At 53.7% G+C, this 27,873-nt stretch overlaps 7 protein-coding genes across 7 annotated transcripts; 1 reads left to right on the forward strand and 6 right to left on the reverse strand.

Moving 5' to 3' along the window:
• Nucleotides 1-607: 607 nt before the first annotated feature.
• On the reverse strand, nucleotides 608-2,522 carry CC84DRAFT_1165385 (uncharacterized protein). The gene is made up of 4 exons (XM_018178703.1): nucleotides 1,668-2,522; nucleotides 1,490-1,603; nucleotides 1,315-1,434; nucleotides 608-1,264 (listed from the first exon to the last, which is right to left on the reverse strand). The coding sequence occupies exons 1-4, from the start codon at nucleotides 2,119-2,121 to the stop codon at nucleotides 795-797; spliced, it is 1,158 nt and encodes a 385-aa protein (XP_018035417.1). The 5' UTR covers nucleotides 2,122-2,522; the 3' UTR covers nucleotides 608-794.
• A 2,227-nt stretch (nucleotides 2,523-4,749) lies between these two features.
• CC84DRAFT_820150 (uncharacterized protein) lies at nucleotides 4,750-7,341 on the reverse strand. Its single transcript, XM_018187533.1, has 2 exons — nucleotides 6,646-7,341; nucleotides 4,750-6,593 (listed from the first exon to the last, which is right to left on the reverse strand). Exons 1-2 carry the CDS (start codon nucleotides 7,156-7,158, stop codon nucleotides 5,004-5,006), a joined length of 2,103 nt encoding a protein of 700 aa, XP_018035418.1. The 5' UTR covers nucleotides 7,159-7,341; the 3' UTR covers nucleotides 4,750-5,003.
• A 1,253-nt stretch (nucleotides 7,342-8,594) lies between these two features.
• Nucleotides 8,595-14,512, reverse strand: CC84DRAFT_1093152 (tRNA-splicing endonuclease-like protein; the record flags this gene model as incomplete). The annotated part of the gene is made up of 3 exons (XM_018174501.1): nucleotides 8,595-10,518; nucleotides 10,566-14,108; nucleotides 14,157-14,512. The coding sequence occupies 3 exons, from the start codon at nucleotides 14,510-14,512 to the stop codon at nucleotides 8,595-8,597; spliced, it is 5,823 nt and encodes a 1,940-aa protein (XP_018035419.1).
• A 1,085-nt stretch (nucleotides 14,513-15,597) lies between these two features.
• Nucleotides 15,598-20,351, reverse strand: CC84DRAFT_1092876 (phospholipid-translocating P-type ATPase; the record flags this gene model as incomplete). Its single annotated transcript, XM_018174488.1, has 4 exons — nucleotides 15,598-16,615; nucleotides 16,671-16,900; nucleotides 16,950-19,868; nucleotides 19,923-20,351. The coding sequence occupies 4 exons, from the start codon at nucleotides 20,349-20,351 to the stop codon at nucleotides 15,598-15,600; spliced, it is 4,596 nt and encodes a 1,531-aa protein (XP_018035420.1).
• A 97-nt stretch (nucleotides 20,352-20,448) lies between these two features.
• Nucleotides 20,449-21,645, reverse strand: CC84DRAFT_820256 (uncharacterized protein). The gene is made up of 2 exons (XM_018187534.1): nucleotides 21,367-21,645; nucleotides 20,449-21,308 (listed from the first exon to the last, which is right to left on the reverse strand). The coding sequence occupies exon 2, from the start codon at nucleotides 21,212-21,214 to the stop codon at nucleotides 20,597-20,599; it is 618 nt and encodes a 205-aa protein (XP_018035421.1). The 5' UTR covers nucleotides 21,215-21,308; nucleotides 21,367-21,645; the 3' UTR covers nucleotides 20,449-20,596.
• Nucleotides 21,646-21,853: 208 nt separating this feature from the next.
• Nucleotides 21,854-24,352, forward strand: CC84DRAFT_1121995 (uncharacterized protein). The gene is made up of 2 exons (XM_018175624.1): nucleotides 21,854-21,985; nucleotides 22,038-24,352. The coding sequence occupies exons 1-2, from the start codon at nucleotides 21,892-21,894 to the stop codon at nucleotides 23,954-23,956; spliced, it is 2,013 nt and encodes a 670-aa protein (XP_018035422.1). The 5' UTR covers nucleotides 21,854-21,891; the 3' UTR covers nucleotides 23,957-24,352.
• A 2,079-nt stretch (nucleotides 24,353-26,431) lies between these two features.
• CC84DRAFT_821333 (uncharacterized protein) lies at nucleotides 26,432-27,823 on the reverse strand. The gene is made up of 3 exons (XM_018187535.1): nucleotides 27,325-27,823; nucleotides 26,959-27,194; nucleotides 26,432-26,829 (listed from the first exon to the last, which is right to left on the reverse strand). The coding sequence occupies exons 1-3, from the start codon at nucleotides 27,488-27,490 to the stop codon at nucleotides 26,557-26,559; spliced, it is 675 nt and encodes a 224-aa protein (XP_018035423.1). The 5' UTR covers nucleotides 27,491-27,823; the 3' UTR covers nucleotides 26,432-26,556.
• Nucleotides 27,824-27,873: the final 50 nt, after the last annotated feature.

The raw sequence follows: 27,873 nt of genomic DNA on the forward strand, positions 1-27,873 counted from the left end.
ACGAGTGTTGCGCGTAGTTACGGGAAGTGGGAGAAGTCTAGCCTCACCTTCATGCTCATCTTCAGGCAATCGTGGAAAGCTGACGTACTCTGACTTCGGTGTTTGTGTAAGTCGGAAATCGGGCTTTGATAGGCGCTGGTCAGAGGTAGGGTAGAACTTACGAGTCATGCTGATGAGATTGCGCCACAATCGAGTTCAGGATACGTGACTATTAAAGTAGGCTTTTGCGATATTCTTGGGTTTGTGTTTGTGGATTGCGGATGTGGCGGTTTCTGACACAGTGGACGTATCTTAAGGATCTCATATACTTTGATTGTGCGTCCGCATCTCAACCAAGCACAAACATGTTCATTCAAAATGAAGAACCTATTCAAGACACAATGACCTGAACTGAAACCATCTCTGGTTAATGTCGAGTAGGTTCGCAGGTCCTTGCGCCTGATTCATTTCTACGAAACTGCTGGTATCATGATCCAGCACCTTGTGCGTATGTCTCTTATACAAATCAAGATTTTGGGAACTGTATCACCCATCTTGGGGCTACGCATTCAGCCTTAGGCACTAGGGTTATTGACAGAATCTCATAAGTCACCACGTTTGAAGCAATGGCTCATACAATTTTGTTTTGTCTGGAAATACCAATGTCATTATATTCCAGCTCCAACCCATTATGCTAGCCCAGTTTAGTTGATCGTACCTATGAAATACCAACCCGAAATCTATGAAGTTTGAAGAAAGAAGATCTACCAACGCTATGCGATCCTAGCGACATTACAAAAGAACTGAGTGGCCGCCTAGTAGCTGTTGCCAGTTCCGTAGCCGGAGCCGGAGCCGGAGCCGGAGCCACTGCCGTAGCCATTGCCCGCAGCAGCAGTGGTGGCTGGTGCAGAGCTGACCGGGGCGCTCGAAGCGATGGTCTGGAGAGTGGTAGGAGGGACTGAAGGGCCAGAACCATATCCGTTCCCAGCAGCGCTGCTTGAAGGAGCAGCAGGAGGTTGGCCGTAACCATTGCCACTGCCACCAGTGGGAGGAGTAGGCTGAGAAGCAGCAGCGGTAGTAGAGGGCTTTCCGCCGCCGTAGTTTCCTCCACCGTTGGAGTTTCCGCCGCCGTAGTGTCCTCCACCGTTGGAATTTCCGCCGCCGTAGTGTCCTCCACCGTTGGAGTTTCCGCCGCCGTAGTTTCCTCCACCATTGGAGTTTCCTCCACCATTGGAGTTTCCGCCGCCGTAGTGTCCTCCGCCGTTGGAGTTTCCGCCGCCGTACGCTGTAGAACGTTAGTGCGGTCTCGTGATAGTATGTCGTGGCAGAACTCACAACCACCATTGTGGGAGTTTCCTCCGCCATAAGAGTTTCCTCCACCATAAGAGTTTCCTCCACCATAACCGCTCCCGCTTCCACTTCCGCTCCCGTGACCAGAGTTTCCTCCTCCATAAGCTATTCCATATTAGTATGCTGAAACGAATTTCTGTTGTTGGGGGTGAAAACTTACATCCACCGTGGTTGTTGCCCGATCCTTGCTGACCGCCATAGCTTCCGTGACCTTTGTTGCCTCCATAGCCTCCGTGGCCTTTGTTGCCTCCGTAGCTGCCGTGGCCTTTGTTGCCTGCGAGTTCAGTCAGCCCCAGTCATCGAGGAAGTTTTCCAAAACATGAACTTTCGAAACTTACCAGAAGGCTTGGGCTTGTTACCCCAGGGCTTCGGCTTGGGCCCGTGACCGGAAGGCTTAGGCTTGCCAGAATGCCCACCATAGCTGCCGCCCTGACCGCCTTGGTGACCGCCGTAGCTGCCGCCCTGGCCGCCCTGGTGACCGCCAGCACCACCGCCGTACGAGCCACCAGCGGATGGAGTAGGCACAGGAGCAGAAGCTGCTGCAGATGACGAAGGACCGCTCCCGTATCCACCGGTCGGGACAGAGACGACTACACTGCTGCTCGGGACGTAAGGAGCGGCAGACGAGGAGGGAACAGGTGCAGCATTGTAGCCAGCTGCGGTAGTAGAGACAGCTACTGAAGAGGAAGCGGCACCGCCGTATCCGTAACCCTCGGCCGAAGCGAGGGTGAGAAGCTGAAGAAGGAAGACGAGGCTGCTAAGAGCGCCAGCGGGCTTAGAAACGACGGCCATTGTGATGATTAAGATGGTATTTGACTGAGCGAGTGTGAAAAGTGAGTGACTATTGAACGAAAGACTGTTGGAAGTAAAGAACTGTGTAGTGATGAAGCTGGATGATGATGAGAAGGGAGACTCGAATGCAACGCCTGGTGCTATATACCCTTTGCCCGTACTGTCCATGTTTACTGCACCTGAGCGTCGCACTCAACACCGAGAACTATTGTTTCGACAAACACAGAACATAGCGCCACCGTATGTTTCAAGATACTCCGCTACGCGAGGCTCCGGGGCGAGTTCTGTGCTCGTGAAGGTCAGGGCGTCGTTCAGCGTGGGGCTAAGCGGACATAAACATCCACGCCCAATGGCAGAGCGCCTGCGCGCGAACGAACAGAGGAGACTCAGACTCATCGACCGGTTGTGACAAGGTTCGGACAAAGTCACGGGCAGGTTGTCGTAAGGCAAGTGCGGCGCAGGGAACTGCGATTGGCTCGCTTCGCTCGACTCAAGTCCGTCGTCCTCCGGAAGGATGGGCGCCCTGATCTCACCCGCATCCGCATTGTTGACGAAAGTCGACTTCGGACGCCAAATAAGGGTATGACCTGCAAGGTCGTGCCCCTTTTGCTGAGCACGTAACCATTCCGGCGAGTCGACAGTTGCCAGAGTAGGCTAGCAGTACGCTCGCGCGATCGGTTCGAGCCTGGGGAGGACTCGGAACAAGCACATCGCATTCATTTCCGCCTCGCCGTGTCGCGCGGTAGGCATGGCATCTGCATCAGAGCGTACACTAAAACGAGCGACTGTGTAATCGAGCACTCTTCTTCGGCCGCTCGCAGCACTGGATAACCCGGGGATCCTGAGAGTTCTCCGCACTTGACAAACCCCAGCACGTGTTGACGCCTAATACGGATTCCGCACGAATACCTACGATTATGCTGAAAAACACTCCTCACTCCACGGAGAAGTCGGCACTTGCAATACCCGTGCTCATCCACCTCTTCTTCGTGGATCGCAACGTCCTAGCAGTATGCACGCTGTTCGTAGCCTCAACAACAATCGCACCAGCAGCATGCACCGGCTCAGAAACAGCACGCATCGCATTCATGAGACTGTCCTATTATTGTGCGTCAATTGTTTCGTTCAGCTGGCGTCAAGTTGAAGCTGTTCAATTAGTCTCTAAGACACAATCTCGCCATAGGGTTGGGCCCAGCTGCAGTCATCTTTGACGTTCAGTCTTGTCTCAGATTGCGCGTGCTGCAAACGCACATTGGGGCCGGATGGAGTTTATGCATTGGCTGCGATGTTGTCTCGAAATACTAAGCGCCAGCTGCTCTAATATGAGATCCCAGAGCGTGCGGTACAACAAGGAAACATAGTTCTGCTGTTCTAATTTAGAGATGTCATGGTCTGCGGTACAGCAATAGGTGTGGCGCCAGCTGTTCTAACTTGAGATGCCACTATTTGCGGTACAGCATCACGCCTCGATTTACCCGCCGCGAAAGGATCAAAGGAACATTCCAAATCTGCATTGAGCAACGAAGAAAAAATATACCACTCCAGAGATCCTATACCCCCATCTCCGAAAACAAAAACAGACTGCCACGGTAGCTTCTTCTCACAACTCCATCAACCTCCCCCACCCATTAACCTGCTTCGTATCAAACCCACATATCTTCAAACAATCCCACACGACGATGGTAACCGACTCCAGCACTGGCACCCCAAAATCACCCTCCCACTCCTCCACCAACCCGGCCGTGCTCAAGTTCGTACAAAACATGGCCACCGCATGCACCCCGTCCTCCCCCTGCACCAGCCCCTCAACCATCGGATCAAACGTCTCCGCTCCCAGCCCCGCAAGAGTAACATTATCAGTACGACTCAAATGTCTCTCCCTGCTCACCTCCACCCCAATACCCGCATAATCCTTGGCAATAGCATCCACAACATCCCCCGTGTACGGCGTCACCAGCCCCAACTTCCTCACTCCGAGTTTGGCCAACGCTTTGTTCAGCGCAAGAGTACTCGTCGTCGCCCACACCCCGGTGTTCTCCTGTATTGTCGTGCAAAGCGTCTCGTCGACATCGAAGCCGAGCCAGCCTGCGCTGGTGCCGCTCCAGCCGATGACGTCGACAGCAGCGTCGGCGACGAGCTGGGCTGCGTCGAGGACCTTGGCTGTGTCGAATTGGGCGAGGGCGGAGGGGGCGAGACCGATTGTTGTGACTCTGAAGCGGGTGAAGTGGACAGAGGTTGGGGATGGGGGAGAGGATTTGCGTTGTCAGGGGCTCGAGGGCGGTGTTGGAGGACGGGACGAGGATACCGATACGCATGTGCTTGGGGCCCATTGTGCACTCGGGACTTGGTGTTCGGGAAGGTGACAGCGGAGTGATGGATACGTTGGGAAGCCTTGGGGAACGAGATTCTGGAAGCTCGCACAACGCATGCAAAGTTCAGTCTGGTAAGTTCCTATGGCTGAGAGTAGAAGACTGTACAAGAATCTGAATGAACTTCTTACTTTTGAATTCACAATTCGAAGATCATCGGTACATGGTTGCCGAAGATAGGGGTTTGTGTGATGTCATCATATCGAAGTAGACACAATTGAACCGCTATGCATCGACTCTGAAATTCAGCTTCTTTTCATCAGAATCTACGTCCTTGAATATTACCACTTGTCTTTATATAAGCAATTTCTCTAAATGACGCGTTCAAGATGAGAAATGCTCGCACACCAAATCTCCTGCAGATGACCATATCACGCTGATTACCTTGAATCGCTGGAGACCAGATGGTCACAACCTTCACCAGCCACCATTCTCTTGCCCGGGTCAATTTCCATCTTAGCCACTCGTATTACGCATTACAATAAGTCGCCAAATTCACATTCTATTCCCCACCTACTCAGCCCTCTCCCTCCCCTCCCTCCAAGTCTCCAGCACCTCCTCTGGCCCCAAACCCTCTTCAAGTCCCGCCTCTACCCTTAACCCCTCCGCCAACTCACCCACCAACCACTCCAACCTCTCCACCTTACCCTCTCCAATATATTCCTCAGCGCCACATTCAGCATCCCCATCCGTCCTCCCCTTTGCCTTTTTCAAATCTCTCAGCTTCCTACTCCGCGTCTTCTCCTTCCTATTGACCAGCAGCGGGTGATGTTCCACAGGCACAGCCATCGGCGAGATGGGAACAGGCCTCGGACTGCATCTCTTGAACATGAGCGACGTTTCGCCGGCGAGATTAATCGCGCGCTCGACGTCAACGCCTGCAAGCGGCTGCACCATCTCGTCCGTCCAGGGGGTCCTCGGGGGAACCGCCGCGAGCTGCACATCGACGTCCTCCGTCGGGATCTTGATGCGCAGATGCTTCACGCCGCCGGCCTTGGTCGTCTCCTCGAGGCAGCAAGCAGGGACTGGAAGGTGTTCTTCCCCGAAGCGACGGCTGCTTATGGGGTTCTTGGCCTCCTTCCTGCTCCGCACTTTCATAACTTTCAGTCCTTTCTTTTTCTTCTGCGGCACGGCTTTCGTCTCGTGCGTTGGTGACGGACCCGTCATGCGCAGGAAGTAGTTGAAATCGTTTAGCCGACTACTAGCCAGCTCCTCGTGGCCTGGGATTCGGGGTGCGAGCTTGCCTGATATGGAGGAGGTGGAGCGGCCGTGTTCGCGTGGTGAGGTTGGTAGGGGTTTGCGATGCACGGTCTTAGAAACGGCGTCGCATCGCTCATCGTAGGGGGAGTATTGGCCTTGGGCTGCAGAGGTGAAGTCGCTCTGAACGGAGATGGAAGAGGCACTCTTTGGGAGGCGGGCTGAGGTAGGAGTATTGATTCTGCTGAGGCGTTCAGGGTTGCGCTCGGGGAGGCTCGGAGTTGATTCTTTGGAGTCGGAAGGGTCCTTGTTCGGAGCTGCGTCACCCTTCTTTGGGGTCTGTTGGGGGGAAAAACTCGGCTGTATTTGCTTAAGCGCCTTCAATGTTGATGCTGAGATCTCATTGAGATCTGCTGGGTGCTGATGATCCGTAAGAGTAGCCTCCTGACTATCGAAATACTCATTGATAGCCAGGAGAGTGGCCGCCTCACTAATGTCGTTGTCAATATCGACATGCGGTGGTAAAGGGTCGACATCGCTACCCGTCACCTCGCGACGATGATGTAGAACCAAGGGCTCCAGAGGCGCATGTCGACCCAAATCTGTAACAAGCGGTGCTGGGACCTTGTAGGGTGTTTGTCTTCGACGGCGCTTACTGTTTGCTGCTTGAGGCCGCAGTTTTGAGACACTGCCAGTTGTGCTTGGTCTGGGCTCATCGAATGATATTTGCTGACGTGGAAAAGAAGCATCGAGCGATGCGTTTCGACCCAAAAAGGTCCTCAGACTTCGCTTGCTGATACCCGTTTGCGACGATTTGATTGAAGCCGCGGCACTTGAGCTTTGGCTGCGCCGTTGTCTTGGTAGTGCGATTGGTATGATGGGTACTGTGGGCAAAGGATGCATGATCTGACCCAGGAGTCAGCCTTTTCTCCTAGTTGTTGGAGGCTTGCATACTTACTAAAGGATTGAGAGGTATCTCCTTGCTATCAAGCTCGACAGGGGCATTCGCGTTTGCTTTAGCACTCTGTTCAACTTGGAAAGACCCAAATGACGAGTGCTGACCACCACTACAGCTCTTAGAAGTCTCCGTATTGTCATCCGAGCTCCCTCTATAACTGGCATACAATCTCCCAGACTCCTCCTCGGAAGTTGGGCGATGTGATAGCTTAGAAGACAGGCGGAGTTCGTGATTGCGCGGGGTATGGTTGACGAAGGTTCCACGGCGTCGCTGTGCGATAGTATACTCGTCGACCGACGTCTGCGGTTGCTGACGTTCCGACGTCTCCGGGCGAGCCACTGGCTGTGGAGAAGCTTCTTCTCGCTCCAGATCCGCTGATAGTGTTGGATGGCGCTCGGTGGCGTTTGTGATTATGGTCTCCTCCGTCGCCTTCTCCCATGCTCGCTCCTCACGATAGTGTTCCTCGGCCGCCCCCGCGTACTCGAATGCACTGATCCCTGGGTGTCCTAGCATTATTTGTTAGATGGCCGGAGAGCTTTTGCGATGACTGTCGGAGAAGGTTCAGGTACGTGCATGGAAGCACCCATCGACGCAGAGGGGAGCCATGGCCGGCACTTATGCAACCCCAGCAGCAGAGACAGCCGACTTGGACGTTCTGGTCGGGTCAAAGCGTGCGGTGCGTGCGAGGAGAGGCTGGCCCAGGGGCGTACCACGAATGGCAAAGCTGTATGATGCGTATGCATCGATGTCGTACGCGATAACTCTGGCGTGAAACGACCATGCGCGCAGCCGGGCGTCCTCATCTGACTCGTCACCTCGATCTTTGGCCTGGACGCGGAAGCAGAAACGTACAAGAGACCAAGAAAGCCGTGTTCTGGTATGCCAAAGCACATGCCGAACCCACCTCTTCCACGAGAAAATCTCCGACGCATATCCGCAGTCATTCCCCAGCGGCACGCGCTCGCAGGGGAAGAGCCGGCGGGTAACAGCCCGTATCAGGGAGTCTCTGGAACCCGGTCGACGTTACAGCGCGAGGACGCGTTCTTTGCTCGCGACCTGCGCGCAAGAGAAAGTTCCGAAGGGGCCATCCTGTCGTACAACATCGCTGTGGAGATGGGCGCAGACGAATGCAGAGGGGACCCCTACCTTCACGTAGCGCCAAAGGTTGCACAACAGGCGGTGACGGCGAGAAGAGGTGTTGCACGCGGTGAGAGGGGAACACGTAGGAGGCATGTTTTGGGCAGAGGATGAGAAGGGGAAAGAAGTGCGTTGAGCGCGGCAAGAAGACAGCGTGAGGATGCTACCATGCTAGTCCTGTGGTACGCGACGGTTCGTGCTGTCGACAACACACAGTGACGTCGGTGCATGTGAGCTCACGGCTCTGGATCGGGACAACGAGGGCGAGTCTCACGAGCTCCCACTGTGGCCCGTGAACGATTGGCCCAGGGAAACATCGCACCGCTTTCAACGTCACATCGGCACACAATGCTCGTTTGGGAAGGGGGCTCCCACCTGACGAAGGAATCGGCGCAGAGTAGCACGAGCTGGCTTGTTCCGCACGCCTGGTTATTTCAACTGCGTGCCATGCCACCGAGAATCAGGGGTCGTAAATCTCAGTCACCACGCCTCAGAGCGTTTGGTGGCAGCCTACCTGATCATCCAAGACTGGACTGCCTATATGACCATCTTGAAGGCTGGAGAGACGCCGCGCAGGTGGGCCCTCCGTCTACCTTGACCGACGAAAGCTAGATAGCCTAAACATGCCAATGCGGTATCCACAATTACACGTGAGATGCCAAAGCACTCACCACAAACGCCCGAAAATGCTGTCCTCACCCGACCAACCAACGCCGGAATAACACACGATTATGCATTGCAGCAGTCACACACAAACCGCTACGTTTCTTTCATATACTCCTTGTATCTCCTTTGCCTCGGTCGGCGGGAGCCTACTTTCTCGGCCTGCTGGGCGGATGGCTGACCAGCGGATTCACCGCCGGTCTAGGTTTCTTCCTTTTCGGTAGCTTCTGTCGTTGTATACCTTCCATGGGCTCAGGGGTTGCAGAGTTCGATGTGGCCGCGCTCCCATTGATTGTATCCGAGGCTTCATCTGCATCGGACATCTCTACGTCTCCACTATCGTCGTGGACGCGCTTGCGGCTGCCGTTCTGATACGACTCCTGCTTGATGCGAGTATCGTAGAGCTCTGGAATGGGTTCCGGCTTGCGATGTTCCTGCTTAATACGAACGTTGTTCGTCGGCTCCTGTTTGATGATGGGTTTCTTGTTGATATGTTCACGCTTGATGGGTGGTTTGACGTCCATGTCCATAGGCACGGGCACAGGTTCGTCGAACATCCCAGGCCTCGCCGGATATGCACGGGAGGGCTGGCACAACATCTTCTGCAGATCGCCAGTCGTATAGCGGTCGCGGCGCTGAGCATCCTCCACCAGCAGTTTCCAGTATTTACCACGCATGAGCGACTGCGAGTTGCCCAACACCCAAAGCGAGGACTTTGCACGTGTGAGACCGACGTTCATTCGTCGAATATCTTGCAAGAAACCGACGCCGCCGGATGGAGCAGCACGCACACATGAGAAGATGATAATTTCAGCTTCGCGGCCTTGGAAAGCATCTGTAGTATTGAACATTATGTCCTTGGTGATCTCGGGGCCGTATTTGTTGCTGAACTTATTCTTCAAGTAGCTCAGCTGAGACTTGTAAGGCGTGATTATACCGACTTTCCCCCGGAAATCGTGATTCGGGTAATCGGTGATAAGTCGTTCGTATAGTTGAAGTGCAATGTTGATCTCGTTGACGTTGATGAGCGAATGTCCTTTCGATTGGTGCTGGCCTGCGACGTTGAAGAACCGGTAAGGACCCAGCAGCCAGCTCTCGTGCCAGGGCTGTTTGCGGAGGCCAGCCATGTCACCGCCGTCGACGAGTCTACCGTCGTAAAAATTCCAGCTTGGATAGAAGCTAATTTCAGGGTGCATGCGATACTGCGTGTCGAGGAGATGGACGTCATCCGGGTGATTCTTCTGCATGCGCACAAAAAGACTCTGCTCGTATTGGAAGGCAGCAGCCTCTTTCGAGAAAACCGTGGGCGGTAGTTGCTTAGGGTCACCAACCAGGATACATTTTGCGCATCCATATTTGAGAGGAATTAGTGCGCTCATTTCGACACACTGTGCGGCCTCGTCAACAATGACCGTCTCAAACTCGATAGCCATGTTCTGGAACATATCGTGACCACTGCCGCTAAGCGTGGCACATACGATGTGTGCATCTCTCAGAACTCGCTCTTGCTCTCGTCGTCGCTCGATGTCCTTGTTTCTGTACGCCAACTTCTGGTCGTCCTTGGCATTATCGATCTGCCTGCCGAGTTGTGCTTTCTCTTTCCGCAAAGTATGAAACTCATCTTCAATCTTTTGTAGAGCTTCGCCTTTGAGTTCGCCAGAGTCCATTTGTTGGCGCACTTCGTTCAGCTGCGCCGAGACACTCTTGTGGTTCGCAAAGAGCTTTTGCGTAGCATCGTTGTCATTGTCATTGCTGCCAACACCCAGTTTCTTGCTGACGAGCTCGTCGAGCGTGACATCTCTCACATTTTCGTTCATTGCGTCGCTCTTTCCTAAACGCACAATGTTGACCTTGTGCTCCACGCCGTCCGATGTCTTGATCCCGGCCTTGAAACGCATGACCAGCTCATCAACAGCAGCGTTACTCGGCGCACAGACGAGCAACTTCTTTGCGGCGGCATCAGTCAGAGTCTGGCCAGGCATCGGAGCAGGCTTTCCACCTTTTCGAAGGTTCTCCGATAGTATCGTCCCCACGATAGCGGTAATCGTCTTTGTTTTTCCGGATCCAGGAGGTCTATCCATCAGTTAGTCGATACTTGGGCGCCGGGAACGGTCACATACCCTTGAATCAACGTGAACGCATCGTTGTCGAAAGCTGACTTGACAGCCTTTGCTTGAGCCTTATTCAAGTTATAGTTCTGCATCAGCGGTTCGACCTGTGCATCCTTGTACGCGAGGAGAGGAGATGGTTTTGCATGAATGATCTCATCGCATAGATCATAGTATTGTAACCCGTGGAGAGCACCATATTCGCGCTCCAGTGGGGTGATGGATTGGATCTTTGTTCCGAATACCGTCATGTTGGGGTTTAAGAGCGACGCCATCGGGTTTCCGGAAGGTATGACACGATATGATACCTCAATGTGCCCTTTCTTGGGTTTTCTCTGGAAAATCCTAGCCAAACAGTGAGGGTCCTGCGCTGAAGGCTTGTTGGTCTTCGATAAGAGGACGATATCACCCTCCATTGCCTGTATATCTTTGTTTTCAGCCTGGGTCATGGTAGTTCCGATTTCCATGAAGGCATCAACTGTCGATCGCTGCGTAACGCGAATCTCATATGGTTTGGATGCTAGCTCCTCGCGCGCTTTAACAAATCCTTGCCATGCTTCGAGCCTCAAGAGACCACCAAAAGTATTCTGGTAATCATTAGGCGTTCTGAATGTGTCCACTACTCCAGCATAGTTGCCTTGTGAAGTCTTTGGGGGGTACACGCCATCGTGGTAAAAGTCCCAACCAAGGATAGTTTTGTGCAGAGGCGTCAAGTCTGGCGCAAGTCGAGCTCGCATATCCTTGGCGGAGCGCTGTACTCTCCGCTTTTTGACTGGCATTGGTGCCTTAACGATCTCATTGGTGATGTTAGTCTTCGGCCCGGCAGACCCCGGTTTCTTTGTGGCTCCAAACAGTTCGTCAATATCGAACGCGTCGTTCTCATCCTCAGACTCATCCGATGAGTGCATCAAGCCTTCTCCTTTGGGGGCAGCATCTCTATCGAGGACACCAAGACCTGCTAAAGCAGAGCCCGCCTCAGCAGTAGCACCCGTAAGTCCACGCTCTTTCCTAGCCTTTGCAATTGCGGCCTCCCTCTCTTTCTGTTGGCGTTCCTTTTCGAGCTGACGTTTGCGTTTGAACTCTGCAGCATCAGCGTCTTTGGCCGCTTTCTTCTTTGCCTCCGCCGCAGCCAGTGCCTCTTTCCTCTTCGCGAATTCTCGGTTCTCTTTGAAAGCTGTCGCCGCAGGCGTCATGGCTTTCATCAGCCTTGCACGGGCATCGGTGTCTGTGGTAGGCGTTTTAATAGTGCCACTTCCCAAGAAGTTGCTGATGGAAGCTTGTCGTGGTTGCTTGGGCGCTTCTTCCTTGAGCATGGAGTGACCGAGATGGGTCTCTATCGCTCGCTGTAGCTCGGCCTGTTGATTTGCGCTGAGGTTCGCTTTAATTTTCCCAAAGACTATGTCCATCATGAAGGCCAACGTATCTGGATCAATTTCGACCGAAACAGCGCGAAGACGAACGAGCAGCTTCCCAATGAGCGTGACGGATTTGCCTGAAAGGTACTCATCGCGAAGGCGCAGCCACCGCTTCGCCTCTACCATCGTGCTTGCCGGAAGTTGCAATAATTCTTTCAGCAAGTCACTGGTCTTGGACTTTTCCTCGTCTCCTTGCGTCGAAGGGTCCAATGCAGAAGCGAATACGCTGCATTGATCGAAGAGATAATCCGCGAACTGCATGACATCACGGCAGAAGTCCTTCATCATATCCTTCTGGTACACGCCGAGATTGCTCCAAGGTTCGGTAGTTGCGAAGAACATCGTAAGTGTCTTCCACAAATTCTCCCAGAAATTCATGGTGATACGCTCTTCTTCGCGATCGAATTGTCGGGATCGGAGTAATCCGTCTTGGGAATTGCAGAGCACATCGATAATATCGGTGAGTGTCCTCACCATGCTACTTGCGGGAGCAAAGATTCGCTTGCGCGTGACTAGACGGCAAGAGTCCGATATTCCGACGAGCACATACTTGTAGTGTGTTTTTAGGATGTATTGTAGAGCGTCATGTCGTTCTTCTTGCTCAGTGATGATCTTCAACAGCTCAATAGCAGAACTTCGAGTATCCTCTGTGGAAGAGAAAAGCAGCGATATCATAGCGGAAGCAGCGCGAGGTTGTCGAAATAGATCATTGAGTTGCTCCGGTTTGAACTCGGTCATTCGATCGACAACATCCGTGATTGACTTGGATAACAATTCGAATCGGCCGTTGAAGTGCTTGATTTCAACGGGCTTATTTTCGAAGCCCGTCTTCCAAAGACATTCTTCGAGGCCAATGAGACTCCTTCCTGCGATTAATAAGTGCGTTGCGAGATCGATGTTTTGGGCGTCAATAGCTTTGAGGACGGCAGTCCACAAGGGCGTGGAAGGAGGAGTCTCCTTTGGCGAGGGCTTGTTCGCGGCGATCAGTTGTTTTTCGATGTGCAGAGATGTCGCTTCGAGAGTGAAGGCATGTTGGATAGTGGACAAAAGCAGTCGTCGGTCCTCTTGATGCTCGAGACGCTTGAGACTGCCCACGATGAGCTCGATATGGTTCGACAGTATCTCGAGCATGCTGTTCACCGTAGGCTGCCCAACAAAGTTGGCCTCGGTTTTGCCCTCGCACATCTTGCGGAAAGCATAGTCCAAGACGCGCAGACCTTCCTCGAAGCAGAAACTACGCCCGGCACGCGAGTATTTGTCCGATTGGAGCTGACCAAACAATGCATTCGCAAAGGCACGGACAGCTGGAGGAAGGTTCGTTGGCTTGATGGAGGTTAGAAAGGGGGTGATCCAACTAACGGCGGTGTTCAGATTGGCCATGTCGTCCTCATTATCCTCAGTTGCGGCCAGTAACATCTGCTTGAGGATAGGGCTATTGAAGACCTGTTCAACGACAGTAGCCGTGGAAGTCGTAATGTCATTTATAGCATCCCAGAAGTCTGCGGGAGAAACCTCTAAGATGGTCCTCATGGTCTCAATCAGATCAAGAAACCCTGCGGATTCAAGATGCAAGTGGTCTAGCAGCAGACGATAAAAGTTGCCCTCTAGGTCACGGATTGAGCTGGTAATGAGGTCCTTGCCCAATTTATTGACAATGAGCCTCACCCCAGCCCAGTAGTCAGGAAGCAAGGCACGATCAAGGTTTGTCATCTGTACCTTCATCATGGCGCTCACCAGATGATCCCTCACTGCCCAGTCGAACTCAGACTGCAGTATGGGCCGCTTGAAAGTGGACCAAGATGCTTGAGCCCATGTCCGCCGGTTCTTGTTCCGACTAAAGAGAAATCGGGTCATTGCAGGCACAATTGTCTGGAGCTTAAGACGCTTTTTGGACTGCACGAGCTCGAACGGCGCATCGAAATGCTGCTGCAGGAGCTCTTCATTCCTAATCATGGCGTCGCAGCTCAAGGCCTCAAAGATAGCGTACGTAGCCTCGGTAGGCAAGATACGCACTCCACGTTTCTGGGGCTCAGCGTTACGGAGCACTTCGTGTGCCTCGTCCAGCCCTCGCTGTATACGACCCAAAGACTGAGTGTCGACTGTTTGCAAGAAGACATGGACATGCTCTTCATCAAATTGCCTGATCTCGTCAGCCAAAGCCTGCGTCCGCCGTCACGATGGCACATACTCGAAGAGGTTCTGTCGCCACTGCGCCCGAGCCTGATGGTATACGCGCACGCAGACATCGCAGGACGTCATAAGTGCGTTCAGCCGCTCCAACATCCATTCTTTGTGCGGGTCTGCATCCTCTCCATCAAACGCCATTATCTGCAGGGCTCCCAGGGTAAGCCATTTCCGGTCCTCGGCTTCTTGGATCTTCATCTTCCGCTCTTCTACAGCGGCGGGGTCCTGGTCTGCGGCGCCATCGGCTGCGATGTCCTCGGCGAAGTATACGGACCCATCATCGGGCGAAGTACGTGGGCAGAACAGATGCTGTTCCTCGGGAAGCGCTTTAAGCTCGCTGCAAGTAAAAGCGGTCAGCATGGTGATGCTGCAGGTCAGCAGCGTCGTTTGGTCCTTACTTGATGCGCTCCAAAATCTCCGCCATGTTGCCTTCGAACGCGGCCGGTGCTCCCGCCCGCGATAGTTGCTTCCTCCACAATCACGAGCGCATTGGCTGGGTCACAAGGCGGAGACTAGTGAGTGGTTTTGGTGGCCCAGGATGGTAGAGGGTGGGCAAGGGCCTGCAGCTTGGGGGTCGGGTGCAGCGCTCTCGTTTTGCGAAGATAATTGGGCGAATGAGTGGCGGCGAGAATTGGGTTTCCTGGCAGGCAGTAAGTATCTCGTAGGATGGGCCTAAGCGCACGATCTCCGAGGTGAGAGGAGACCAGAGCCGGCGTCGAGTGGGAGAAGTAAGTGGGCGGGCTGAAAGAGCCGTGAGTTGAGTGTGGACCAAGTCAATGAAATAAGCAGAGACCCAACACAAAGGGTCGAAGTCGGCGCCGCGGGCGTGACGCGCAGCAAGCGCGTTCTCGCCGCCGCCGCCGCCAAGCCTATTTAGCACACATTCGCTCAGCCTTGCACCACCTGCGTAGCGCCGTAGCCCATGCCTCACATTCTGCATTCATCACGGTCACAGTTCACAGAACAAGACGTTGGGTATTTAACATGTCATTCCAGACCCGCAAATGCAGGCAAACATTATCTACAACCCCCAGCGAGCATGGGTATCCACACTCTGCCTCAGAGTCACCTTCCTTCCCCAAGCCCTTTCCAGAAGCAGAGATATGTCACAAACCGAACCAAGCAGTGTCAAGATAACACACTGGCGAGGAGCTGAAACCGCCCTGGCGCCCGCGTCCTGCCGTGCCCACTCCAGGCTTTTCAAACCGCTCCATCCTTCTCCACAAATGAATCGAAAGCAACAACGGAACGCAATGCGGTATAAAGAAAACAGACCAAGCGTGCTGTGGTCTGGGTAACGCCGACCCATGGTGTGTAGAGTATCGATAGAACAACAGTAGAAGAATGATTTTTGCATGGGAGCTTAAATCCAAAATCCCAATAGCCGTGATATGTACAAGTCGTCATCAAAAAGAATGTGGTATTATGTAGTAGGCGTGAATGCATCACCGGGGCGGGCTCCGTGGTGGACTCCGTGCGCCGTCCTCGGTGTGGTTTACTGAAGGTACGGGAGGTTGTTCGCTATCCCGCAGGTGCTCCGGTGCCTCCTCTCGTGTGACAGTAGGTCTTCGGAACACGTTCCGTAGCCGGCTGGCGATCTGAGGGCCAGTATTTGGAGCCGCACTCAAACTATTGCGGCTGTGCGCTGACTCCATTCGTGTCAGCATCGCAGCAGACGTAAAGTCATTGCTGGCTTCGAAACTTGGTCGAACACGGTCCATTGACATACGTGCACGATCATAGGATGGGCGCGGTCGATCCATCGAAATGCGATGTTGCGGTATGCCTTCGCCGGATTGGCGGAACGTGTAGTCAGTACTACCGCTGCCATTCTGGCTCCTAGGGTTGTGCGTGGTGGCGGTGGGAGCAACAGAAGGTGGATAGATGGGGCGAACGTCGTCATCACCATCCTGCGCGTTTGCAACCTTGTATTTGGAGACATCCGAGGGCACCTTGGAGATTGCCTTTTCCGGCGGCGGCGGCGGTATAAATGCGTCCGTTTGGTTAAGGTAGTCGAATTTTCCCTGTTTGATTTGTTCGCGGATAATGTCAACATCCAGAGGGAAATAGATCTTTTGAAGCGACTTCACACAGAACCTTGGCAGCAAGCATGCGACCACGGCCAGAAGCAGTACAGCCCAGAACACCAAAGCACCGTAGACCTCGGCACCGCCCTTGTAAAACTGAGCACTGCCCGTGAATGTCGTATATAGACCGGTCCAGAACCATATGAACAAGGTGCTGATGACAACGACGAGGCAGATCAGCCAATCCCAACGGTAGGTGTTGAATAAGACGTAGAAATTGGCCGCGCATACTGCAATGGTCGCTACTATTATGCCCATGCGTTTCAGTTCAGCAATGTCGAGTCCATTTTCGGTAACGAAAGTTCCTGGGGCAAAGACCATGTAGACGAAAAAGAAGGCGATGGCTGATTGATAGATACCGTCAACCATATACATCCTGAGAAGCATTAAATTAGCGCTGCAAAGTTGCAAAGAGGTGGGTTTGGGCTTACCAGAACTTCAATTGCGACCATTCTTTCCTTTCGATACCTCGCACATAAAGCTGAGGAACGGCCAGCGATACACGATCGTTGACGTCTTGGTCTAGAACACCCTGCAGAATGACGGGCAGGGACGTGAAAGCCAGGTTGAACCAGACGATGTAGCTGTAATCGAAGATGTACTGGCTGTCGAAGTTGGTGAAGATCTGGTACCAGAACAGAGAGAAGGTCCAAACAACGTTCTGTTGCACGATCAGTATTATGCAAGACAATGTTGCGTAGACTACTCACCTTATAGAAGAAATTTGCAATGCACTCTGCCAGCCTTCGGTACGACCAGCGTCCATGAACAAGCACCAACCTTGTCAGAAAGCGGAATTGGCCAATAGCATAATCGGAGGACATGACAGCGGCGCGACCTTCGACACCTGCGATACCAACACCGACGTGAGCTTCTTGGATCATGGCGACATCGTTGGCACCATCTCCAATAGCAAGCGTTAGACAGTCCAAGCCAGTCTTGACCATATTGACAACAGCAGCTTTTTGACTTGGGCTAACTCTACAGCACAAGACAGCTCGACACTGCTTGCAAAGCAAGAGGAATTTCCTCTTCAATGCATCATCCAGTGCCAGTTTCAGGCTGTCTCCGTCGACGACAATAGCATGGGTGGCTGGCGGCGGGACATGGTCGGTCTGAGCGGCATCGAGCTCTTCCTGGGACCCGGTCATGCCGAAAAGAGCGAGTTTCTCGTCGAGCCAGGCTTCAGCTGTTGCTATATTTCCGTCTGTAACCTTGAGAACCATCAGATCCATATCGTTGTTGAGCAGATTGCAGGAAAAGCCGATGTTGATGGCAGTTTCCACCTTATCTCCAGTCAAGACCCAGAGCTTGATACCGGCCCTGCCAAGGAGAGAGATAGAATCCGGAACGCCATCCTGCAGCTTGTCTTCGATGGCGGTACCTCCGATAAGCCAAAGATCGGTTTCAATACGACTAGAAACCTCTTCAAGCTTTTCTTCACGGCCGGCAACAGCGTTCGCAGCCAGGTCGTACTCCTTGTTCCATTCCTGGTACTCTTGTTCGGGGATATCTCTTTGGGCGATGCATAGGGTACGGAGACCTTCCCGGGCAAACATTTCCAAGTGTTCTCCAGTAGTTGCACGTAGCTCTCGCTGCTGTCCTGCGATTAGTCGCGAGTATATCATGCTATCCGCTCCCTTGCAGAAGAGTCTTATTTTGCCATCAGGCATCCGAATAATCGCGCTCATCCGCTTTCTCGTTGAGTTAAACTCGAGAGTGTTGAGCACAGTGTATCGACTCTCCACACCAAGCGCGTTGATCACAAGGCGATCGTCTTCCCTACCAACGAAAGTGAAGCCCACGTCGCGGGCTGTTGCCACCAGAGCGGCCTCGTCAGGAGATTGTGCCTTGAACTCGATTCTAGGTGGGTCCCCAGGCGTCTTCTCTGTAACTACAGTATGGCAAAGAGCGAGTGCAAGCATGAAGGCCTCATTGGCCCGCTTCTGTTCATGTCCCGATTCGCCGGCTAGATCTTCAACGAAGTCTGGAGCCACGAATGTAAGGTCATCGTCCCAGAGATATGGATTGTCGTGCATCTTCCTGATATCGGCGATCATGCGAACGCGATCTCGCGCAATCTGCTCACGTGCGCGAGCGCCTTCCGCATCTGTGTCGATTCCTTGCCTTCGTTGCATACCAGCTTGTGCTTCAGTGTATGCTTCTCCATACGGTACACCATTGATAGTACATTTCTTGAATTCCATGACATTTTGTGTCAAGGTGCCAGTCTTGTCCGAAAAGATGTACTCAACTTGGCCAACATCATCGGAGATGTTCCAGCTCTTAGGCGTACAAGGATAGTCGATAGCCGCATAGTACATTTCCACGTCGCTGTAGATGAATACGGCCTGAAGTGTCCGGATGATTTCCAAGGTGATGTACAGAGAGATAGGCACCAAGTTCTGGAAGAGAATAACACCAGCCCAGAAGGCGATGACACCATCAGTAGCGGGATTGTGGCCGTAAGATCCAAACTCGAAGAGAGCATGGGATGTGTCTGGCTTGGCCCAGAACACGCCCAGAACAATACCGGACACAAGGCACATACCAAACAGAATGATGAAGTTGTAGATGACGTTCCAGTTGAGTTCCTTGCTAATGAGAGGACGTTTACTCGGCGTGATACCGGAGTTCAGCATGATCTTCGACTCTTCTCCAGTGAACATAACCACTCCTAAAACCCATTCGGTGTTCCGGAGTTGACATCCACGAAGGAGTAGATTGTTGATCGAGATCGGCTCGGCCATTTCGTAAGGGGCTGCATTAGGGTCCTTTGCATTGTGCTGCATCCAGCGTATAACAGCGGTATAGGAGTAAAGGTTGGAGTGGGGAGCCTCACTCTCAATCCAAAATTCCGATCGCTCGCAATGGCGCGCATGCTTCACATCGCGCGTACAGTGGAGAGCATTGCGAACTTTCAGGTTAGTCTCACCATCCAGATTCTTGGTCTCGACATAGCAGGCTCCGTCATCGGAAGAGGTGGAAATGACCACCACATCTGCCGGGATTTCTTCGTTGTTATATAATCGAACAAAATCCCCAACTTGGACATTCTTCCAATGATCCTTGATAAACCGGGCTTTGTCCGGAACGGTCTTGTAGGGGTCTATAACACTGCCATAGAATTTCCTGGGATGATTGTGTCCTGGCTCGCGAATCTTATCGCCCTCTAAGACGTCCGCGAAAGGCCCTCCATCCGAGTGACGCGGAGACTGTCCCGGCAAGGGCGACGGGACAGGGGTCATCTGGATGTCGCCTTCATCATGAGGGCCGGCGTAGGACATGACGGAAGCACGCCTAGTGTCCACAGAGTGTCGCGACTCTACGTCCTGTTGCGAGGCCCCTTTGCCTTTGCCTGATTTCCCCTTGCTCTTGAACCAGCGGTACGTGAAGACAACGGCTCTTGTGCAAGCCTTCTTGAACTTGCGCCATGCAGAAATAGTATCGCCAGCCGTGTTTACGTTGCTGTAATGGACCAACCGATGAATATCGGCATTATTCAGCTCTGTGTCCAAGACGGTTCTGCGCCAATCTTCAACAGCATCCTTAACGGCAGTAACGGAAAGAATGACGATGAGGGGCGCGGCGTTGAGGGCAGGATTCGAGGCACCGAAGATAGGGAAAATCTATGACACAGGACGAGTTAGCGCAAACGACAAGAAGCTCAAGGGGAGACGTACGCCTAGAATTATGATAAACAAAAAGTACATGTTTGCGATGTTGTGGAATTGAAACCACAAATTCTTGGGTATAAAGCTCAGGGGAGTGTATTTGGCCGTTCGTATCTTGTTCCTCGCAAAGTGTGCGAGAGGGTAGCCATCTTCATCTTTCTCGTGCGCGGGGAGGGGGACGCCGAAATAGACAGTGCGACCACCATCTTGCTCGTCGCTGTCGGCCTCGGAACTGGCCATGTCGCCATTCTCGGGCGATCCGGTTTCTTTGCCCATCGAGTCCCTTTTCTTCTCGCCGTTGGATCCGACCCGCCGGTGCAGGCGCTCTTTCAGCGACATGCGTTTGTTTTCAGCTTTAGCGCCTGTTGCGCGGTGAGTTGCCCATCTTATGCGCTTCGTGGGGTGCGACACCTCGGTAGCTTCCTCCTCTGGTGCCATGTTTGCAGTCGCGCGCGCGGAGGCGGCTCGGGGGTGGAGCTGGGATCGCTGCTGTCCGGCCTCAGCCGGGAAGGCCTCACGATACGATGCACGCCAATTTGTCGTGCTCTACGCGATGACGAGATGACGAGGATAAATTCAGAGCGTGCCCGGCAGGCGAGTTCGCGGTCGGTGAGGTGAGGTGCTGGCTGTAAGTCGCGGCGAGAATAGTTGTGAGGCGGGCGGAACGCGAGCGAGCGACGTTTCTACAGCATGGGACAAAGCGAAGGGCGAGAGACGCGGCGCTGGTGAGGTTGCGAGGGAAGCGACGCAGGCGGCGTCAGTCCGTTCACGGGGGACGGTTTGGGCGGAATGGCGGACGAGCGAGGATTTGCTCTGTCTGATGCTTTCAATGATGCTGACCGAGCACCGGTGGCAGTAGCGGATTCGGCCGGGGCGGCGCCGTTTACAGCGCGTCCCTCGCAGAGGACAAGCCCGGGCGGAAATGGGAAATTAGCGTCGCGTAGGTGCGTCGTGTTCTTTGCCTCTCTCGGTGCCGGAGGGTTCTCGCAGCGAATGCCGAGCAGCTTCACGATAGTAATGGGTCGGAGAGTGCAAAGGGTGCGGGCGTGGGTGCAGGCGCGCTCGGGAATATATTCAGCTACAGAATTTACGACGGGGAGGCGTCTCGGGGGAAGACGCAGCCCAGGGCGCCCCAAGAGCGTCAGCAGCAACGGGCACAGCCCGGCAGCACCTCTCGCAAAGGGTCCGACGCGCTTCATCCCACTGCGACAGCCCTGTAGGCTCGTCCAAACGTGTCCACACCAGGGGGCGCAAGTAGCGATTCGCGAGTAAGCACCGCCCGCCAAACACCGACTGCCCATCCGTCTGGCTGGCAGGAACGCCCTGCTGCGCCGCCTGCACACGGTGGTGTACTCCTGTCTCTACCTACTCCGGCCGTGCACAAAGTCGACGAGCCTGGGCGTGTCACGGTGAGCAATATGCAGTCATATTGCGTGGGCTATAGTTGTCGGACATGTTCTGTAAAGCCCGGATAGTCCGGCCCCTGCTGCTCGGAGGCAGGACGGAGACACGCTAAGGCAGGGATGCACTTTCGACGAGACCTGGCGAAACAGAGAAACATTCTCGCTGTTGCGAACCGCCAGCACGGGCAGGAGACAGCTCGAGGGCGCGTGGTACTGTCGCACGTCGCCGCGGGACTCTGGTGCCGAGTCCTGCCTTCGAAGGTTGAGGGATCGATCGCCTGCAGGTGTGACCGTCATCAACAATGCCATGTTGTCAGCCTCTAGTGCAGTGCTCCGGGGCATTTCGGCCGCAGGGTTCCGCAGCCGTTCGCGCCGAGACGAGACGATTGGCAGTTTGAGATGCGCGATTCTTCAGGGACTGGCGGGCCACGGGCGGGACACTTTTGATCCGGGCGTCGGCCGAGCCTTGCACGTGACGGCGTGCGGGCGGGACGTGTTGCGCGCGTCTCGGCGCTACGCACTCTGTTCGCTGCAACGCGCCAAGCAGCGAGACATCCCAGCACATCGCAGATGCAATGCCTCCCAAAGCGATTGCTCTCCAGAAGAACAAGATCTCGAGCTACTTCTCTTTCTCTACACCGTCGCAGCCCAGCCAGAATGCAGCTTTCGGTACGCATCCCTGCGCAGTGACAAGCTGCCCTGTCCACTAACACACGGCAAGCTTCAAGCCCCGCTGCCCCGTCCACCATCCAGGAAACACCCACAAACGACCCGACGACTACCTTGAACGACGGTGGCTTAGAAGAAGCCGCGCCCTCCTCGCCCTCTTCTCCGCTAGCATCGCGCTCCCCGTCGCCAACGGACCCACGCGGTATCGCAAGCTACGAGGACACCGCAGAGCGCGGCTTACCCAGCCTACCGCAATCGTCCGGCAACTCGACTAATGCTAGCAAGAGAACCTTCTCTAGAGGGAATCCAGTGGTCCTAAATTCCGACTCAGATACTGACTCCTTGACTGATCTAGAGGACCTGTTGGACTACAGGCCCGCTAGATCGAAGGCGGTCACAAGAGCAGCCGCAGTCTGGACAAGAGGAGACCCAGAAGCTCTTGCATTGCCCCAGCCACCCAAAAGAAAGAAAGACGACCATGCTTTCAAACGCTTGGTGCAAGCGGCTAAGAAAAATGCTCAGAGGGAGCAGGAGATCGCACAAGCGCAGGCCGAGCTGGACAAACCTTTGCGCCAGGAATCGCCTCAGCGTGGTCTCAAACTCAGCGAGAACACGGTAGCGGATGTAGTGCATGATGAAGACGACCCCGACAAGGCAAAGAAGCTGTACCTGGCTATGCAGAGAACCAATGCTTTCCAAGTAGACTGTGTCTTCCACTTCTTCAATCAGAGACCAGATGATTTTGAGAAGCCTTTTCCAATCGATAGCATAAACCCGGGAATGATTGACATGTTTCGAGACGAAACTTCCAGGGATCAGGCTTTCACATCTGGCTTTGCAAGACTCCTATTCAGTCGAGAACTGCCAGAAGAGCTCGCAGATTGGATGATCGATGAAGTATGCTTCGGCGCAAGCGAAGCCCTCGGTGAAAAGTATCTCCAAATTCTCAGTGCGAGTCAATTGCAGTTGCGAAAACTACTCGACGTAGCGAGACTGGAGGAGATCTTCAACAACATTGGTGCAGACAGGCAGTATACCACATCAGACTCGGAGGTGGCTCCTTCTTATGGATCGGATCCAGGAGAACGCCGCACTTTTCCTCCGGCGTTGACCAACGTTTGCAAGCTTCTACAGCTTCCAGGTTCACTGTTTCATGTCGATTCAAGAAGACGAGCTCTCAAGATTCTCTTCATTCTCTGCATGGACAACGGGGTGCAGATGGACAACGCTGTGCTACGCACTGTCCAAGATACTATAGAGTCCCTCATATGCCCCATACCCAACACGGGCGAAATCGCCTCCATACTGGAGGATATCATATCCCACTTACTTGTTCGCGTCAGACATCCCATCCTCCAGCGCAACCTCGTCACTGCGCTGCCGACTCGCTATCCTCTTACGGCTTCCTTTCAACGCCATCTCGCCCTCTCATTCTTGCTTCACCCAGCGAAGATCACTCACCCTCTCACCAGCCCTGAGACTCTCAAGTCGATACATGATTACCTCCAAACATCGACCACCTTCCGCGTACAGAAAAACATCGATTACAACGTTCTGGCCGCGCACTTCATGCTCCTCGATATCGCTATTGGCCCAGGCCCACTGACTGTTCCCTTCCAACTAATCACCAGCCCGTCTCAATCGCAAGAATCGCAAGAGCCCATCGAACCGCCAAATCCGACGTCGGACGAAGTCAATGCCTTCAACCGAGAGGTCGATGCGCTTGCACAGCAGATCAGACTGATAGGGAACAGCATTAATGTGGCGGGTGCGATCACGGATTTATCGAGACTGACAGCGAGTGATGCCTGTGACAGGCTGCATATAAGACTAGGCCATGTTGTTCGGATAGGTGGGCGGAAGTCGAGGCATGTCTTTGGTGGGGAGGAAGAGAGTGAAGGTGACAAGGCGACCTTCGCGAAGTTCTTTGCGAGGAAGAAGCTGCAACTACCGAGGACAAGTGAAATGTGAGCTGGAAATGGCGTTAAGACCGAGGTCGCTGACGTACATGACGCTGGCGTAAGAGTAGCTGCTGAGGAGAGTATGGATGCGGCTATGGACAGCGCTTTGAAGCCTGAGCGAAATGGAGACTCTTTGGAGGTCTCAGTCTCCGGTGTGGCCGTACCCGGCGTAGAGACCGTCAAGAGTGAGCAACGTATGTAGATGCAGATCCATTTGGGCTCATATCCCACAGACGTAAAAGTCTTCCTGGCCATCCAGACCAAATCGAGTAGTCACTATAGTATATTCTTGATTGAATTACTTTCTCCCGCGCTAATGTCTCAACTAGCTAAATTTCTACGCCTTCAGCACCGGAAGAATTATGGAAAACCTCAAGTACAACTATAGCTATTAGGTGTGGAAGGGACAGAAAACTTAAACTTTATTATGCACCATTCATCGTTCCTTTTGAGGACGTGTGTGACCCGATATAATCAGTTCGGTGATACAACAGTCAATTTGCTGGCTTCAGGATGCACGTCACATACGGTTAGAAAACACATGCATGCACGCAAGTAGAGAATGCATGCAGCAAGGCAACCTGGGAGGTTTTTAGCATCATATTCAACTTACTGCGGGCACGTTCGTGTGAACTCTTTGCGGGTCCCAATCGAGAGGTAGTTCAAATTCACATATTCGTCTCTCGGACAGACCTTGCCGACTTCAAAGATAAATTTCGACGCCAACCCCGCAAAGAGCCTACAGTAATGAACGAATGGTATGCAAGTACCTTAGCAAGAGCGAAAACTGTAGCCTGATAATCATGTCTCCGAATCCATTTCGCATTCTTTTACCATGCAGAGAGACGAGCTGATTCCGGAACTTACAAGGGCTTTGTTTGCGCGAGGAATTTGTGGCAATAAAAAAGCACTGTTCGAGAGGCTACTAGGTAATACGAATCGCGATTATAGTGTGAGGGACACCTGACACAGAATTGGATTTCTTCAGTTCTTACGCTTTCTGTGGCACTTCATATTTTAGCATCAGAGGAGGGGGATGAAAGCTTAGACGTGGCGCAGACAACGCATGTTTGTTCTTGGGAGTTTATGAGACACTATCAATTATCTGGAAGCATGTGGGGTCGTATACATGGTTGGAGAGGCAACTCAAGCAGAGCTCCACGGTGGGCTCTGCTTACCAGAGGACGGCAAAAGAGTGTTCAAGGAAGGAAACATCTTCCAAACGTCACGAGGAAAGCGTATGAGAAGAATATTCCATATGCCGCAGCATAGAGTAAGTCTGCACGTCGCTGGCAAGAACCTTCAGCAGATGTGCGCCCACACGACTGACCTATCTCTAAGACCGCAAACCCACGTCTCCTCCTACCCACACTGCCTATCTATTGCCGACTATACTGATCACACCCACTATTCCCTGAGACTTACTGTCTACCTTGCGCAGACATTCCTACCCACCTACAGCGTAGAATCTCACTCTACGACGCGCCCACGTCGAGCTCACCGTGGGCCCACACACGCACCCTCGAACCGCCTAGCTCGCGCCGCGGCCCATCCCGCTCCAACGTTACGCACCCCTGTCCCAAACGCCTTTCAAGCACGCGCGTCCAGAGCTCCCTCCCAGCTCGCCCGACATTGCCGACGTGTCGCGGCGCGTCCGGCTCGCTGGCGTGTCTCAGGGGGATCGCCACGAACTCATCTCGCGTTCCTGGAGCGCGCAGCGACGAGCCAGGTGCCCGTTGCGTTGTTTGATGAGGTTGGGATGGCACGCGAGGTTCGCCAAGTCGAGCCGTGCGGGAATGCAATTTCGTCCGTGATGATAAGGCAGCGCGCAGCCGGCCACCCAGCCCATGTCACCCAGACCAGACCGGGCCAGGTGAGATGAAGATGAGATGAGGCTGGCCCGCGGGGTTATTTTAGGAAGCGTCAGCTGACACGGCAGCAGATATGCGTCGCGTGTTCCTGCCCGTCCTGTCCTGCCCAGCAGAGTCCGTGGGCGTGCGAATTGCACGCGGTTCTCGAGACCCGGGGCTCGCGCAAACGATTCCCGATGCCAGCACCTGCACAAGCGGGGTCGTGGAACTGTGCTGGCCTGACCGGAGCGTGCCTCACTGGTCACGTTCACAATTAATGTGGGGAGATGCAGGAGGTGCAGATTCGATGCAGGACACGAGTCGTGCGGTTTGCGGCTTGCCGGTATCGGGTAGGAGTTGGGGGCCGAGACACGAGGGTGTAAAAACGAAGCGGATTTGCGAGGAAACATTGCAGAATTCATTAGGGTGCCTTTACAGACGCTCCATTGAGACATCAGAAGTGGCATTCGCGATTGTTGTGATGCTGTCCTTGAATATTCATTGCACATGATGGCGGATTGATCTATGAGAAGAGCGCTAATGCAGAAACTCAATGTATGAACAAAGAAAGGATATACAGTCCCTCAGCGCTGCTGAAGTTGCCATTACCGCCACGCAATAATGTCTGAAGATGGTTGGGAAAGTAAGAGACGTTCAGATAGTCGATATGGTCACGAGCTGTCCAGCCATCTCTTGCAAAACCCATCTGGACACTTCCTCTACACATTGCCACCCCTCCATGTATTTTTTCGTACCCCTACTACAATCCACCAAGACCGTTCTTCTCGTCAATGTGCCTGTAGCGCTCCTGTTCCGACCTGTACTGGAGGACCATCGCGACACACAATACGAGAAGCGCATCGACACCGACGATACCGAATGCAGCAGTGAAGATCAGGTCGAGGTATCTGTTGGCGAACGATGAGAATGGCCCGATGCAGCCACCCTTTTGCGCAGCAACGAGCGAGTTGATGCAGGTACCATCCTGGACAAACGGAGGTGCAGTCGAGTTAAAGTATCCGCAGCAATCAAACTAGGTTCATGTCAGCACCGTCTTTGGGATAGCACCCGCTCTGGATCCTATGGAGTGGAACAAAGCTGCGGCACAACACTTGTGCCGTTCTCGGACATCGAAAATGCTTAGCGTTTGGATACCACGAACCTTCTGTTGCAGCAGACTCTGGATGAGAGGCGCCTCGCGCTGCCAGAGCTCGCCGAGGTGGGCACGAGTTTGCAGAGTGTCTACCCACACTGCGAGACCGAGTCCAAGGGTAAAAGTGGCGCAGATGACGACCAGCCAGCCTTGCGTACGTAGCCAGCCTCGATTGGCCGGGAGAAACAGCGCAGGTAGGGACAGCAGGAATGTGACGAAGATAAAGACAGCGTTTACGACGCCGCCTGCAAAATTGTTAGTCCATTGCCTCGACCGCCTGTGGCTGCGTGTGCAACTTGATGGAACATCAATATCGTCGCGGTCTGTCCGACCCAGCACAGGCGCCGCCACAGTTGCGCCATGTATTGATCGTACCTGTCAGTGGACATTGGCCGAGGAGCAGATTTTCGGTGACGTTGTCCACCCTGGGAGACTCTCGCATCCGCTGTTCGGACATCAAGGAGAAGCCTAGCAGCAGTCCTCCGCATCCAGCAAAGACGAAGTCCAGCCCCACAAAGATCATCATCAGCTTGGTGGGCATGGCGGCGGATAATCGTCCTACGGGACGGTCGCAGTCGGTCTAAGGGTGTCACTCAGTTGGAGATTGGCAGAGGCCTGCTGCACTTGAGTGTATGAATGAATGGAAGTCGATGCAGAGCCGTCCGGCGAGCTCGCGAACGACGATGGTTGGAATTGAAAATTAGGTACAGAGAAACGAAGTAAAGAGAGGAAAACAACGGGAAGGCGAGTGGAGGAGCATGGGGGATAGTATCTAGCGGTCAGTAGCATTAAGAGGCTCTGGCGGGCGCGTCGCAAGTGGGCGAGGTTGAGGCTTGATTGGTTTCAGCAGTGTAGCAGGCGGTGCGCGGGCGAATCAGCGTGCCAGAACGCAGTGTGGCTCGACGTTTTGCGAAGGCGTCGTAC

Source organism: Paraphaeosphaeria sporulosa, assembly GCF_001642045.1.
Source record: "Paraphaeosphaeria sporulosa strain AP3s5-JAC2a unplaced genomic scaffold CC84scaffold_6, whole genome shotgun sequence".
In the NCBI taxonomy this organism is placed as follows: domain Eukaryota; kingdom Fungi; phylum Ascomycota; class Dothideomycetes; order Pleosporales; family Didymosphaeriaceae; genus Paraphaeosphaeria; species Paraphaeosphaeria sporulosa.